Source organism: Larimichthys crocea, chromosome XXII (assembly GCF_000972845.2).
Source record: "Larimichthys crocea isolate SSNF chromosome XXII, L_crocea_2.0, whole genome shotgun sequence".
Classification (NCBI taxonomy): Eukaryota; Metazoa; Chordata; class Actinopteri; family Sciaenidae; genus Larimichthys; species Larimichthys crocea.
This window is the reverse complement of record NC_040032.1, coordinates 18,310,089-18,326,579: the sequence shown is the minus strand read 5'-3', so window position 1 is coordinate 18,326,579 and position 16,491 is coordinate 18,310,089. Positions and strand designations below refer to the sequence as shown.

Genomic DNA, 16,491 nt, shown 5'->3' with positions numbered 1-16,491 from the left:
CTGTGACTGATTTTTATGTTTAAACTGTAATGTAAATCTTTCCTTTATTTACAGTATGCCTTTTGATAGTAACTGTAGTGAAGATTTCCTGTTTTTCATGCCCAGGATGAAGACACAATGACTGAGTCTCCAGCAGAAATCTCTAATAATACAGGTGAGTACATTTTGTTTATTATCTTTCCATGTTTTCCATGTTTCTCTTCTGTTTTTCACACTTTCATGTGTGCAGAGTTGCAGAGCCCGGCTGAGACACAGCCGACCAAACCAGAGGATGAAACAATGGTCAGTTTTGTGTTCCTCACTTTACGTTTTCTCTTCTCGACTTCTTTTCTTTGACTTTCCCTCTCAGATCAAATCAAATGAATATCATTAACATGACTTCCATATCATATTATGCTTTCATATTTCATTCATTATAAAGAAAACATTTCCATAGTTCTAAACATTCACAGCTTGTATTTTCCCATTCTTTTGGCCTCTCTCTAATCTTTTGACCCTTTTCTTCTTCCCAAATCCCTTTTCCATTTGATCTCCTTTCCCTCTTTTCCTGGTGGCGGCCTGCCATTGTCTTGTGTATGTTCATGGGTGATTGTGTGTGTGTGTGTGTGTGTGTGTGTGTGTGTGTGTGTGTGTGTGTGTGTGTGTGTGGTCTTGTGGTCAGTGTCTGCAGGATACCAGCCAGTATGTGCTTAGTGAGCTGGCAGCGTTGGAGACGGAGCAGAAGCACATTGATAGCAGAGCTGCTGTGGTGGAGAGAAGACTGCGAAGCCTCATGGAGACAGGTGAGTCACACACAAACAAAGAAAATATGTATGTACAGTATATCATCAGTAAAACAGAAAGTACTGAGGAGCAGGAATGAGAACTAAACAGTGGACAACCCATTTTAACTAGGTTCCTCATCAGTGCCATGGTGGAGCTGGAACCTATCCCAGCTGACTTTTGGAGACACTTATGCATTTCAATTACATAGAAAATTTCCATCCATTTGAATGACATGGTTTTAATATAAATTAACTAACAAACCTAATGTGAAGCAAGTAATAGATTTATGTAATATAAACCTGGCTACTACTACACTACTGTGCAGTGGAATCAAATTGAGTTTATTAGTACTATTACATAAATCTTATTTGCTTCACATTAAGTTTATGTGTTGATTTATATTAAACCTGTGTAATTCAAATGGATGGAAATGTTCTATGTAATTGAAATGCATGAGTCCTGCATTTTGGCCAAAAATGTTATTTTTATTTGTTGCTTTATAGATTAGATGCAAGACTTAGCTGGACTAAGTGGTCTAAATTTGTAGTCTGCACATTTGTACCACTCAACACCCTGAATTATGCAAATAAATTTCACAATATGGCTAAGTAGAAAATAATTATCTTAATTACTGCTAAAAATGTTTTGAGTTCTTCAGGCATCCTGTGTGTTAATCAAGGTTTCAGCGGCCCATGAGTCCACCTGTATATTACACACTTGGTGAAGGTGGTCCAACCTTTTTTTCTGTTTAAACAGGAAGTGACCGCGACGAAGAGGAGAGGTTGATCCAGGAGTGGTTTACACTGGTGAACAAGAAGAATGCTCTGATACGCCGACAGGACAACCTGGAACTCCTGTGAGATCCCTCTCTCTCTCTCACACACACACACACACACACACACTTACAGTATCCACAATACACACTATAAAACACACTTGTTATTTGTCTGATTATTGACGGTGTCTACAGGCAGGAGGAGCAGGATCTGGAAAGGAGATTTGAGCTTCTGAACAGAGAACTTCGGGTTATGATGGCTATAGAAGGTCAGTAACCAAGAAGTGGAAGAAGTAGTGAGATTACTAATGTAAAAGTAGCATACTTGTTTTAAATACTCCATTACAGTGTTGTAGCTTGTCAAGTTGGAGCTACTGTAATTTAGACTAGTTGCATCATATTTAGTGAGATGATAGTATCTGTAGTGGCCATTTGTCCATAAAAAAAAATGAAACCAAACAAAATCCAAAGGCTACTGATGCACAATGGGAATGTGGTTTAACACAGGCAAAATATGAATCTCCAAGCTGAATCCTTGCGTTTTGTGATGATTTATTTCAAAATAATAAAACAAACAAAAGAACAAAGGAAATCATGGCTGCTGCTGCCTCCTTTGTCCTGGTAAAAAAAATCATAGGCCCACCCAGGTGCATGCTGGTACTCAAGGAACAAAGAACATTAGCAAAAGATCTAATTTAAATAAAACAAACACTTAAGTTAATCAAACAAAGTTTCTCATAATTAGCAAATTACATTTACAACTAAGACTAACTTTAATCTTCAATTTTTTAATAGCTCCTACAATATTATCTAAGGAAAGTATATATGATAACTTTAAAATATATTTAGTGGAGTAAAAGGGGCAATATATCCTGTTGAAATCTTCAGCAGTACAAGTCATAAATATTTGTTTAGCACCTTTCATACATGGTAGTGCAAAGGACTTACAAGCTAATAGTAAGACATTAAAGGTGTCAACAGGGAAACAATTACTCGAACCGAGGGTCTAAGGACAGAGGGTGTCACTCCCTGTACAGATTGTAAAGCCCTCTGAGGCAAATGTACTTTGTGACTTTAGGCTATACAAATAAAATTTGATTTGATTTGATTTGATAATGCACAGGAGAAAAAATCAATGCCATAATAACACCAATAAAATAGATAAAAGGAGATTAAATAAATTAGATTAAATATGTTGTAGATTATAGCTGTTCTGTTCCAGATAGCTGGATATTAGGTCTTTGTACTTCACTTTCCTTACTGTACATAGATATTTGAAGCATTGTACACGGTAAAGTTCTGCTGTTTGTCCTGCAGACTGGCAGAAGTCATCCACTCAGCAGCAGAGGGAGCAGCTGCTCCTCCAAGAGCTTGTGTCTTTGGTCAACCAACGGGACGAGATCATCAGAGACATCGACGCCAAGGAGAGAGGGTGAGTGTGTGTGGAAGTAAAGTAGAGCTGTATGAAAAAGACAAAACAAGTCACAGTTATTCGATTGTCATGTTTCAAATTCTTTGAAAAACATGAATTGCTACAGGATTGTGTATAGATGACTAACAGTTCATGTTTTGTGCACTGTATTGTAATATGCGTGTGTATTTGCAGAGCACTAGAGGAGGATGAGCGTCTGGAGCGTGGTCTAGAGATGAGGAGGAGAAAATACAGCAACAAAGATAAATGTGTCCTTCAATGAGAAGAGATGACAAACAGATTTTACTGCTGAGTCCTCAAAGATGATTTTTGATGGTTTGTTCTTGTTCAGAATTTTTGCACACAAGATAAAAACAGGACCTTGTGGCTCTGTATTTTTTTAGTGCCTTCATTTTCCTGAAGAACTGTTCACTGTCCTGAGGAAACCTGGTGGGCTGCAAACTGTTTTCTTTTAAAGGGTTTGCTCTGTTCAGTCTGTCTTAACAGAAAGGTATTATTTTGATACTTTTCATATATTTTTATTTATTTATAGGATGTGTCGGATTTTTGTAGATCTATTGCAAATATGTTTCTTTGTGTGTTTGTGTGTTTTGGCTTGTCCTTTTTATAAAGAGTAAGCTCCCCTTGCTGCAACATGAGGCAGAAATATGCCATGTCATTGTAACTTTCAGGGAAAATTGTTTACAGTAGTCTGCACACATGATGTGTCTGGTGATCCAGAATGTTTCCAGACATTTTCACCCTGAAAGTGACGTGAAGTATTTGGTGGTACTATGCCAAGACATTAGATCTAAAAATAACACTTGGTAAGTCATGAGCAGGACTCAAATCCACAATTCTGAAAGTACATGGTAAATGCTTTCAACTGCATGATGATCCCAAACATCATGTTTCAAATCCCTGAAAAGTATAACACACTTCTTGCATTGTTACATTTGGTTTCATTTTTAAAAGTGACATGTTGAAAGACTTCATATTAAGGAATTATCAAGCCTCGTGCACACACAAAGGATGCCCAATTTGGTTTCAAGCATTTATTTGAACTTAAACCCTGAATGCCTTAAAGCACACAGACCTTCATGAACTTCTTTCTTTTGACTACTTTGTTTTTTGTGTGCTGATAAAGTGGTACTCTGCTTCTCATCACTACTGTAGGTACCCAGTCCAAACCAATCCATGACAAAGCAGATTCAAAAGTTCTAAGAAAATATAATAATAAATAAATTGCTGAGACAAATCCAATGTGTGTGTGTGTTTTCCCGGTGATCATTAAAGTCTATCTTATCTTATCTTATCTTATCTTAGGGACTTTAGGGACAAAACTGTCATGTTATAAATCAACTCAACAACTCAAGAGAGTAAAAATAACTAAAAGCCTGTGCTTAAAACTTGTGGTTAAAACTAGAAAGTAAAGAAAAGAAAGATGCTACAGTTTTAAACATCGCTCTGTGGATCCTATTTCCCTCTCAAACATTATATTTATGTTGCTCATAGGCTGCCATTTCAGATACAGCCTCTATTCTATATACAGTGTGGCTTTACAACCTCCACTAAATGTCTGCATTTTACAGCGATGTCCCATGAGCGTGTTTAAACCACATGATGAAAAAAATGTGCCTTGTAGTCATCTCTTCATCCTCCTCTTGAATCTTATTACATGCTTCCACTGGATGTTATAAATACTTGATTTCATTCTAAACCCCAAATATTTTTATCTTTGTCCCCTCATACATATGGACAACCATAAAGGCTTTAGTGTGGAACTTCAGTCAGGACTAGGAGATTTTAACATTGTGTCTACTAAATGTTTTGCCAAGAGCATCAGGGTTGTTTTACAGGTATTTGATGTGTATGTCATCATAATGTCTTGATTTTTATTTTCCCAGATGTTCAGTCATGGAGGTTGTGTGTGGAAGATGCAGCGTGCCTCAGGAACCAGGTGGTGGCAACAGAGGAGCTGGTGTTCACAGGAGCCATGCTGCCTATGCTGGTGCCCTGGCCCCATTGTTCTTCAGTGCTGTGTTGTGTTCTCTTCAATGGCAACCAAACTTTCACGCTGTTAACAACTCATATTTAAATCATACAGTATGAATTGGGACATTATCATGATCAAGGAATCAGTTAAACCTTTTTGTCATTTCTGCCTGAATACATGTTAGCAAGTGCTACAGTACTTGGATGGTGTGGTTTTTGTGCTCACCACAGTTTTCCACCACAGTTCATAGTTTCTCTATGATGTCATTCTAACCCATTTCCACCATATTTTAGAGCAACGGCGCCTCCACAAGGACAGTATGAGTGTCATACTCATGGTGTCAAGTCAGCCTGCCTGACATCAGCTTTACTATTCTCGTATCTGATAGGGCTGCTGCTGTTTTTGGTACTACTCTACGCTAACAGATACCCTCTTCTATTCAGTTTTTAGGATAAAAAAGTATTTTTATACAAAGAGGGAGTGTGTGTGTAAGTGTGTGTGAGAGTAGGCTGAATGATTCTTGCACTTCAGACATTTCCTGCATAGTCGAAAAATATTTCCTTTTGAATTGAAACACAACACCAGAACAACTTTGCCTGACTGGGACAGAAAATGTGTGTGTGTGTGTGTGTGTGTGTGTGTGCGTGTGTGTGAAAAACAGATGAACTGTGAAAGTGAATGAGTGAAATGGGAAATCAGTGGAGGAGGCAGCAGAATAGAAAGACACATGCAAACAGAGAAAAAGAGAAACAGACACAGATGCCAACAAGCACACAAAGGGAACCAAAGAGGAGTGGGACAGCTATGTAAAGTCACATTATGAGGACAAATAAGGCAAGTGAGTCAGACTTGTGAGAAAAGACAGTTCCAGCCAGAAGCAACAAGAGCAAAACCATCAGGCCAACAGAGATGAAGAGAAGAGAAGAGAAGAGAAGAGAAGAGAAGAGAAGAGAAGAGAAGAACTTTAGTGTGTCCCAGAGGAAATTTACAATGTGGAAAAGCAGAATTGAGACAGGAGAGAGGAGAGGCAAGGGAAGGAGATCAATGGGTCAGTGGAAATAGTGAAGCTTTAGGACTGAGAGGTGAAAGGTTCTGTGTGACAGTTTATGTGATTTATGAGACAGACTGATGAGCTAATCTGGTTTTACAATCCTTCCTAAGCAGGGAAGACAAAGCACAGCTCTAAACCAAAGTTATGCAGCATAAACAATGAATTTCAGCTGCATTGGATGCACCCATACATGTTTTTATGTTTAGTCTTTTTTAAAGCTCTGGTCTTGAAAAAACAATTCTATATTTCATTTCTTTATTTTGTACAGTTATACTAAAAAAAGGAATAGATTTTTGTGAAATGCTCTTATTTGTATTCTTGCGAGTTGAAAGGTGAGATGAGAAGATTGATAACACTCTTGGTGCTAAACTTAGCTTATCATAAAGACTTACCGTAAGCCTAACTCTAACAGATAATAGATAACAGTCTGGCTCTGTCCCAAAATAAAAAGTATAGCACGTCTAAAGCTCTTTAATTAATATGTAGTATGTCATTTGTTTAGGATTCCAAATTAGGGCTGGTTCTTGAACCTGTTCTGTTCAATACTGTAACAGTGAATAATCCTAGCAGGAATAGAGTTGTTTCTTATGTAAACTTTCAGTGGCTGAATTGGTAAAGTTGGTAGTTGGAGAGCCAAATATTTTCTGAGCTGGCGTGCTAGTGAACTTTGAGAAACACTGATCTACAGAGTGGAGTGTGCTGTGTAACTTCTGGTCACAAACTGGGTTTAATGTTCTGTTCAGCAGAAGAAGGTTACCTTTAAAGAGATTAGGGAGGGTTTCTTTAAATCTTTATTTGTTTACGGAAAGACTTCTGATTTTTTCATCCTGCTCCCTCTCTGCTTCCCTTTCATACATCTCAACGCAGTCATTGGAATCTCTCCAGTACAACAAAGTCTTCAGCTACTGGCCGCTGACAGTTTGGGGATTTGGAATACTTTGCTGCTCTGGATCAGGCTTGACAGCAGTTTTTGCAAGAGGCAACTGTATTACCTATTTACTCCCCCAAATGTGTTTCCCTGCAAATTACATTGAGCTCATATATAACAACCTCCAATTTGAAGACCACCTTCTTAACCTGCCAGGTGACCACTGTGTCGCAGTTGGGGATGTAAAATGAAGAATAGTAGAGCAAAGAAAGACAGGCTGTCATTCGACTTCCCTTCATGTAGCTTGTCTGCAGAAGATTTTAGAATTGTGGTTAGGGAATTATTTACCTTATGTTACTGATGCTGAGTCAGGTATTGTACTGTTCCTCTGCTGGGTTTAATAGCTGTTTTTGACAGGCACACACACAAAAATTTAGGTCAGGTCACATAGAAGATGTAGTTAGAAAGTGAAAACCCGAGAGAACAGGAGGAAAAGTTACAGAGAGGTCAGACGTGTGGTAAGTCATCTCCAAGGTCCTACACATCAGACGGCCGTCTGTCTCTGTTGTTCCATTGGGCCTTTGTGTCTCGTCACTTTGGAGTTGTCGTCATTTCTTCCCATTGTTAATGCATTTACCATTACACACACAAATGGCACTGTATCTGGAGAAACAAAACCGTATCACTGAAGACTACAAAGAAGTGCAAGTGTGTGTGTGTGTGTATGTGTGTGTATGTGTGTGTGTGTGTGTGTGTGTGTGTGTGTGTGTGAGGCTGTGTCAATGGAAAAGCTGAGCCTATCATCTGGTAAAGGAATAATCTGTCAGGAATTATCCTCTCTCAGTGCTCTCTGCATCTCTTTTTCTGCCTCTCAGCAGTTTTTAAACCAAAGCAGTTTTTTGGTGATTCTCTCAGAGACTTTCTGTTTGTCTGAGGTTGCTTTCTACATGTGTCATTCTTTATGTGCAGCAAACTCCAACTGCAGTCTGAATAATTGTGCATTTGTGTCACCTGAGCCTTTACTAGTCATGTTGCTTTTTCCCTCCAAAGCTTAAAAATGTTTTTGGACTGAAAGAGATTGGCCACTGCAGTTTCCATCAGCAGCCATGTTTGTTTTAAACTAGCCATATGTCTTCTAACTGGAAATTCAGTAGCAGCTGTTCACACAGTGGTATTCATTTTCCCCCCTTTTTTTCTAATTTAAAGAATGCAGTGTGGGATATTTGTGGGGAATTGTCTTACATCTTAATTTTCAGCTCAGTAAATGGAAATATAAATCAGATTTTCCACCCCATGCCCACTTGGTTGCTAGTAAGTTGTTTAAATGCAACCAAGCAGTAGATAACAGTAAGAGTCTATGTTTGTGTAAGTTAGAGCTCCCAGGTGTGGAGAAGAGTGAAATTGAGCATGAAAGAATTTCAAGGTTACGGTGAAGGTTAGTAAAGTTCACCTGGCGTATATACACTACAAAGACACAGCTACAGTGCAGGGTCACACACTAACTTCTGAAAGTGTTCAAATTCTTTAGCTGATGATTGAAGTAACTATTCAACTTCAGCTAGTTACATTTTTTTTGGCGGCTGTGGAACGGGTTGTCCACTAATCAGATGATCAGCCGTTCAATTTCCTCCGGTCTGCATGCCGAAGTGTCCTTGGGCAACATACTGAACCCCAAATTGCTCCTGAAGGCTGTGCCATCGGTGTGTGAATGTGTGTGAATGGTTAGCTCCTCAAACTGATGAGCAGTTGGCACCTTGCATGGTAGCCAATGCCATCAGTGTATGAATGTGTGTGAATGGGTAAATGAGTTATGTAGTGTAAAAGAGCTTTGAGTGGTTGTAAGACTAGAAAGTAGATACATAAGTACAGTCCATTTACCATTTGACAGCGACCCGAGCCTGCTCAGATATTTGTGGTGAAGATTTGTTGACGGTCTGGATGTGGAAGGAGGGCATTCATGTCTGCTAAGAAAGATAAAACATATGGACCTTGTAGAAGAAGTGGATGAAAGTATCGTCTTTTTCCTCCACTCCACAGAAATCACCAGGAATGCCTACACTTTATTATTCAACCACAAGGCCGCAGCTAATTGCTTCAGCGTGTGTGTGTGTGTGTGTGTGTGTGTGTGTGTGTGTGTGTGTGTGTGTCTGTCTGTCTGTCTGTGACATAAGACACCAGCGGTTGGGAAAAATGAACAAACTGACATGTCCTGTTGTATTTGATATGGTACAAACACTTCAGTAAGCTGGAATGACCCAAGACGACAAGGAAATAACAATGCAGTTTCCTTGACATCAGCGTGGAAGCTCTGTGACCTCAGGACCAGTGGGATTCTTATTTATTTAGCCAAATGTTTTAAAACATTTTAATGAAAGCAGAGGCAGAAAGATGACACCCAAACTGCTGCTCCTGCACAGCATAACTCTATTCACATCTACAAAGAAACTGAATGAAAGAACAGACTCTATTTCCCATAAATGCTGACACATTGACATACAGTAGATATGGCAATATATTTTGAATGTTAAATATATACTGACTTTGAGGAAAAGTGGTTACAGATGATGAGTGGATGGTCTTCATCACAAATACCTGCAAAACTAATGACGCTATCAGCTGCAGATGTAATTTGTGTTTTGTACTAATCAGCTGAACTAAGGTGATGAACATGGTAAACATTTTATCTCAGCACGTTAGTATTGCCAGTGTGTGATGTGTGATTTAGTGTACAGCCTCACAGAGCTGCTAGCATGGCTGTAAACTCTTCATCTGTTTTTTTTTTTCAGGGCTGTGTCCCACAAATTCTGTAACTAAACTGACAATTCAACATTCACATACAAATTATGCAAATGATGTGCAGAGGTGAGAACATTTTTTTACACAAGCAGTCAAACAAGTGTGACACTAAATGCCCTCCAAGGCAGGCAAAGAGACAGTTTGAAAATGCTGAACGCGCTGTTATGTAAGTGGTCATTGTATCTGCCCAGTCTCTTCACTTGTGGCTGTTCATAATTCACACTTTTGCCAGTTTTGTATGAACCAGTTCTTCTCAAGCCTAACATAATATGTAAACATATTGAGGCTATAATGGAGATGAAGTGGAGAGCTTTTGACTTTCCACTGGAAAGTATAGTTCAGCTGCTTGGGTGCTAGAAGTTGAGAATCAGAGTCATGATATGTGGCAAGTGGCTAGGAATCAAGGAGGCTGTGACCAAGGAAGTGGGGAATATAAAATCAGGAGACCTGTATGTTCCATTAGAGGTCTTTTGGTTAAAAGATAGAGTTGCTTGTAGGTACTGTAAGTGCAGTTAATGTGAAATGGGGGAATTGGGAGTGCAGGACTGTGGAAAGGAGAAGTGTTGTCTGTTCTATCAATTACATTTCTGGTATGTGTCTCTGGGGGTGTGGTTGTCTGTGCAGGGGGAGGGGTTAACCAGGAAGAATGATAGAATAAACAGAACAAGAGGTGGAGGTTTGGGGTAAAAGCTGGGGTTCTAGGGAAGAGATTTCTGACTTTGGAGCCCAAGAAATGAGACTTAAAGAGAAGAGTTGGAGAGGAGCAGAATGGTGAAGATAAGGAAAGGGAGGAGAGCAAGAGGATGCAAGAAAGGACAAGAGGGACAAAAGGGGTGATAGAATAATAACGAAAGGGAGAGAGGAGTCACAGAGGGATAGTCAAAGAAAAAGAAACTGAGAGGAAGACAGGCATAGGATGAGGGATGTGAAAGACGCGAGTAGGAGGAGAAGGGGGTGGGGAACAAGACCAAAAGGCTCTTTAGGTTCTCCGGGATCCTGAGGTTTTATGTTTGTTCCCCCTCTAGTTCCGATGGTTGTTACATAACTGGAAAATACTGCTGAATAGTTAGACTGTATATATACTGTCTGCCAAAACCAACAGGCCTCACAGCTAGCCAACTCATCTGCTGTACACAGAAAGAGCACACACTCCATCACACAGTGATGCTGCTAATAACTGATTCAGCTACAGCATGACTTTTCCATCTCATCATCCTGCGTTGAGAAGCCACAGAGGTTGGGATTTGAACGCTTGCATTAAACAGTTATTCCAAAGCAGACAAAGAGGAGAGCTGCAGCATCAAGCAGCCTAGATTGTGTTGTGACATGTCACACTTTCCACAGAGAAAACGTGACAAGCATTATGTTGTAGGACTATTGTTTGCCCAAACACTTCCATTTATGTTGCTTAGATTGTTCAACAATTGGGTTTGTGTGTGGTAGACCTTCATTTACAGTCTCTTGCCCAGTTGTTTGCTTGTTATTATGGCTGCTTGAATCCTTAAAATCGATGGTCTTGGCTTCATTAAATATTCTTTGGCTTTGCCAGAGAAAAGAAAAAGATTCTAATTTTATTTGGAAAGTCCAAACTCTGTGTTTGCACCAAACACACTAATCATGGGAAGCAGATCATGTGACGGCAGAGGTACCCCTAGTCTACTCCTCTGCTCCCCAGCTACTGAGAGATCAGGCTGATGCACATCTGGCATTTCCTGTTTCCTCTCCTCCATATGCCCCCGATCTTTGCCCTCATGGAGTTATTGCATTAAACACACACACACACACACACACACACACACACACACACACACACACACACACACACACACACACACACACAGGTCAACAGGTATTCCCGTTTCATACTGAAATGTTTCCATTGGGCTCTAAAAACTTCCAGCTGGTATGGACCTGGTAGAAAGAGGGGGGTGGTAGAAAAATAGAAAAAAGAGCAAGGACTGGTGGAAAAGAGAGAAATTAAGAAAGAGATTGAGAGAAACAAACTAAAGAGACATAAAAACATTGAGAGGCTGAGAGAAGGAGACACAGACAAGGAATTGAGAAAGAAGAGGATAACAAGAGTAAGGGGGAGACAATCTCTGCATCTCACAGAGCTGACAAACACTTTCCACTCCTGTGGATGCTGTGCAGCATGCATGTATGTGTGTGTGTGTGTCTGTGTGTGTGTGTGTGTGTGTGTGTGTCTGAAGCCATAGGCAAGATCGGGGGACAGAATGGTGCCGTATGGTTTTCATAACTCTCTGAGGGTTTTTCTATTCTGCAGCCCCCCGACCAGAGCCCCCCCCCCCCCCCCCCCCCCCCCCGTAACCCCTCCAGCCTTCCCTTATACACTCGCACACTTTACCACCGCCCTTTCAAAAACACACAATTATTTTTCCTCTACGTAGCCCCCCCCCCCCCCCCCCCCCCCCACACACACACACACATCACAACACACACACACTTCCACCCTCCCCCATCTTGCTTTCTGAGGTTCAGTCAGAAAGCAAACTTTGCAGAGGCAGAAAGCCCCAGCAGGATCAGATACAGGAGAGGCTTTCTGTCACTGAATTTCATCAAATTCATACATGGACATACATTTAACTCCTCTGGAATGAACTGAAGGACACATCTGAACCCTGGACTTTACTGCTACTTCACTGGACTTTTCTTTTGGACTGTACTGGACTTTCTAGGGGATTCCACTGGACTGCGTTGGTTTCTGGTTTCATTGGTTTTATTAGTTTTTAGTTAGTATAGGATCTGGTGAAATCTGCTCTACAGTAGGAGAAATGCTGACAGTGTGTTGACGAATGGAGTTTGACTGATTCTGCACTGTAGGACTGTTTGTCTGAAGACTTGGGCTATCCAAGGTAAATTAAATTTATCCAATTTATCTGCTTCAGATTACTTTGAGTAAAAGGTCAATTAGATCCGATTATTTATTCAATCGCACTAAAGTATAGAGAAAATATAACAAGTCTGGTCTGGCAAGTTTCTCTTTGATAAATTAGTTGAAGTGGGTGAATCTGGGTTAGTTTTTTTGAAGAGGCAGTCAGGTTATTTATTCTGACAGTAAGGTCTGGGTATTCAGTTGAATGTTTGCCTAGATTTAACCTCATGTCTGGGTGGAGGATGCAAAAGACTATTAGGAGCAGTAGCATCTGCAGCAGCATGAGTCTCCTGTGTGCCCTGTGGCTGCTGATAGTCTGTCTGGCTTCTGGAAGCCGAGGCCAGAGGCTGAGGGAGACAGAGGGGGAGCAGCCAGCAGTCAAGCCTCAGCTGGCAGAGAGAGACGCGCTTTGCCACCAGGATGGATGCTACACTGTCTTCCTCCAGAAAAGAACTTTCAGGGAGGCTGGGCGGAGCTGCAGGGAGCGAGGTGGGACCCTGGCAACGATGCATACCGACGAGGCAGCGGGTGTGGTCCATGAGCTACTGTCGGCCATCAAGGCACAGGGGACCAGGCAAAGGCTTCGCCTCTGGATAGGACTACACAGACCGCCACGCCAGTGTTCATCCACCAGACCACTCAGAGGATTCGTCTGGGTCACAGGCAAAGTCACATCTTTTTGACATTTCACCCTTCATTGTTCCTAATGTTGACCTCCATCACCATATCAGTCATTGCATTGGCTTTTAAGAACTAAAATTCCAATTAGAGAGAAGGACATAATGGTATGTTTTCTCCCCTCCCCCAGTCATTTTTTTCATAGATCACTGGACTAAGTTTTAGACTGTGACCTAATGGAAAATATGTGGGTCAGTATAACTGGGGTTAAATCTGTTCAAAAATGTTATTTTCTACCCACTTGACTAAATTGGTTCTGGTAGGGTTTGTAGCTAAAGCTAAACACTAGATTTAGACCTATTTTATTCTAAATTTGATTTAGACATATTTATTTAAATGTGTGATACAAGAACATACATTCCTAAACTTTCATTAAATTAGGCCATTATTACTTCCACACATATAAATTACTTTTAGATTATAGTATTAATCCATTGTGCTGGCCCTAACCCTAACCTCTCTGTCAGACTTTAGCACCTGGGCCAGCCTCCAGATGTCTGCAGTGACTGGATGGTTATTACATTAACTTCTTTTGTTTCACGGAGACAGAGCTGGCGTGACAGGGGAAGTTCAGTCTTCTTTTGACCTCAATGCTACCCCTCAACCTGATTTAGCCATTACACAAACATCGCCCAATAAAAAACAGATGTGTTTTTAATCACTCAAAGTGTCTGCCATGGTTTTAAGCTAGAAAAGTCTTTACATTTTTAAGAATTGTGTGGCCGACGTGGTTGTGACATTTTTTTGTTCATTTGTCTTGATTTAAAAGATCGGTTTACCCCAAAAATATGTTTTCTCTCTTATTCTTAGTGGTATCTCGCAATGTGGATCATTTTGTTTTCATTTAACCAGGGTTTGTTAGAAATGCCTTCCTAACAGGTAACAGGTGGTATAACAGTATTTTCATGTTGTCAGTTTGTTAAAACTGTGTATTATTCAGTCCATGCAGTGATAAATGAGGGCTTTTTAGTTTATATGCCTGGGCTTTAAATACCTGACTTTGGCAACTGCTCATGGTAGCAGAAAAAAGACACTCCAAAATTATCTCATTTTCAGCAATAGATTCATATAAAAACAGTTCTACACATTGAGGCTTTAATCATTATAACCATATAGATTTACATTTTAATTGTATCAAACAGATTTGAAAACGTCAATTAAATATTTGAAAAGAAAATGCATATAGGTTAAAATAAAAAAAAGAAAACTAAAAAGGTTTAAGTTCCACTTTTCCTGACCTGGCCCTTGTCTTTATTTTCCCACAGGAGACCAGGATGGCCAGTTCACCAACTGGCTCCGTGAAGACACCCCTGGGACTTGTGCAGCCCCTCGCTGTGTGGCCATGACTGTCCATACTTCTGAGAGTGGACGAGAGAGCAGCGACAATTTCCGGTGGGTCGATGGCTCATGTGCACTACCGTTGGATGGATATGTCTGCCAATACAACTACAAAGGAATGTGTCCATCATTGGAGGACGAGGGTAGAGGCCCAGCAGTTTACACCACCCCATTTCACCTTGTCAGCACCCTGCTGACACACGTGCCATATGGGTCTGTAGCTACTCTACCCTGCCCTGCAGGCAGCTCAGGCGCAGATGGTCAAGATGAGCAGACAGTACTGTGTATGGAGAGAGATGACGAGACAGTGGGCTGGTCCAGGGACGCCCCACTTTGCTTGTCCAGTGGAGCTCCAAAGGACTGGTGTAGCGGGGACCATGGATGTGAGCAGTACTGTCAGAACACAGGCACAGATTACTACTGTTACTGCTCTGAGGGCTTTACGATAGATGAGGATGGGTACAGTTGCAAACCTGATCCCCTGAGTCAAACTGACCCCCCTGAATTATCTTCTGACTCCGCCGGTCCCACCGAGCAGCCCCACATGAAAGAAGTCTGTGTGGAGATGGGGTGTGAGTATGACTGTGTAGAGACATCTCGGGGTATCCGCTGCACTTGCCCCCCAGGTTACCAAATGGGTCCAGATGGCCGCAGATGTTCTGATGTAGACGAATGTCAACAGCAACCATGCCCCCAAGTCTGTGTCAACATCCCAGGCACCTTCCACTGCACGTGCCATGCCGGCTACCAGCCAGATGATGAAGGCGAGTGTGTGGACATTGACGAGTGCCTCGATGAGGGCAGCTGTGAAGACACTTGTGAGAACACAGTGGGGTCCTTCACATGCCTGTGTAACTCAGGGTACGAACTGAGCAGGGAAGGACAGTGTGTAGATGTAGATGAATGTGTGGGGGAGTCGCCCTGCCAGCAGCAATGTATCAACTACATGGGAGGGTACCAGTGTTACTGTGACAATGGTTATGACATGCAGTCAGATGGACTTACCTGCCAGCCTTCACCTGATGATGAAGAATATTCCACTTTGACCCCTGACCCCAGTGACTCTGCACACATACCTGACTTAAACCCTAACCATAATATTCCTTGGTCCACCTCATTCACCCCAGACCCAAATTTTGAAGCTGACACTAACTTTGATGTTGACTGGTTGACAGAAGCCCCTGATGTGCCTCATGGGTCAGACAATCACCTGAACCAATGGGATGCCCAATCACCTAAACGATATCAGACAGCACCATCCCCAACGCAAAAAGATAACACAGGCAATGAAATTGATAATGATGCTGATGTTAAGGGAGGAGGTAAAGATGCTAGTGATAGAGTGGGAGATGAGACCGCAAACAGGTCAGCCACTGGGGCCAGTGGGGGGCACGGATCTAAGATGGATAGTACAGAGGATGTCAACAATACAGTGGAAGCAGGGGCTGGATCTGATGCAGGTAAACAAAAGCATGATAAGAGCTGGCTGCTGGTGGCCCTGCTGGTGCCTCTGTGTGTGTTCCTTGTAGTGATGCTGGCTCTTGGGATTGTCTACTGCACCAGCTGTGCTGTGGACAAGAGCCTGAGCTTTTCAGACTGCTATCGCTGGATACTCCCTACAACACCTCCTGAAAGAAGGGATGGCAAAACCCAAGCATGAACCCTAAAATAAACAAACACAGGTGCATGCGCACACAGATGTGTCTAATGTCCAGATGTCTGTTAATATTTCTCTTAACTGGTCAGTGAAACTACCATTTGGATTTAGTATAGCTGACTGGCTCTCCCATTCATCAAGGAAACTGAATTCTTTCTGTTGCACACCCTTTGTAAATAATTCACTTTCTCATGTTTTTACAATTCAATAAAACCAATAAACAGATGAAATGCAGTGTGGTTTGTAAGCCTCTAAGAGGAAAA

General features: G+C 41.3%; 2 protein-coding genes across 11 annotated transcripts in view; both read left to right on the top strand.

Annotated features, from left to right (window-relative positions):
* ehbp1l1b (EH domain binding protein 1-like 1b) overlaps positions 1 to 5,142 on the top strand; it is a 40,063-nt gene extending 34,921 nt beyond the window's left edge. For 7 of the 10 annotated variants that reach the window (XM_019267632.2, XM_019267630.2, XM_019267629.2 and 4 more), the window contains 7 exons: positions 106 to 154; positions 230 to 282; positions 662 to 782; positions 1,522 to 1,621; positions 1,736 to 1,809; positions 2,858 to 2,972; positions 3,147 to 4,209. In XM_019267632.2, the coding sequence (XP_019123177.1) occupies positions 106 to 154; positions 230 to 282; positions 662 to 782; positions 1,522 to 1,621; positions 1,736 to 1,809; positions 2,858 to 2,972; positions 3,147 to 3,234 (600 nt within the window). In that variant the 3' untranslated portion in view covers positions 3,235 to 4,209. Of the gene's footprint in view, positions 1 to 105; positions 155 to 229; positions 283 to 661; positions 783 to 1,521; positions 1,622 to 1,735; positions 1,810 to 2,857; positions 2,973 to 3,146; positions 4,210 to 4,858 lie in introns of those variants that run through there. The other 3 variants (XR_002042492.2, XR_002042491.2, XM_019267631.2) reach the window with 3 other exon arrangements.
* A 6,974-nt stretch (positions 5,143 to 12,116) lies between these two features.
* LOC104935088 (endosialin) lies at positions 12,117 to 16,449 on the top strand. The gene is made up of 2 exons (XM_010750882.3): positions 12,117 to 13,218; positions 14,499 to 16,449. Exons 1-2 carry the CDS (start codon positions 12,783 to 12,785, stop codon positions 16,229 to 16,231), a joined length of 2,169 nt encoding a protein of 722 aa, XP_010749184.3. The 5' UTR covers positions 12,117 to 12,782; the 3' UTR covers positions 16,232 to 16,449.
* Positions 16,450 to 16,491: the final 42 nt, after the last annotated feature.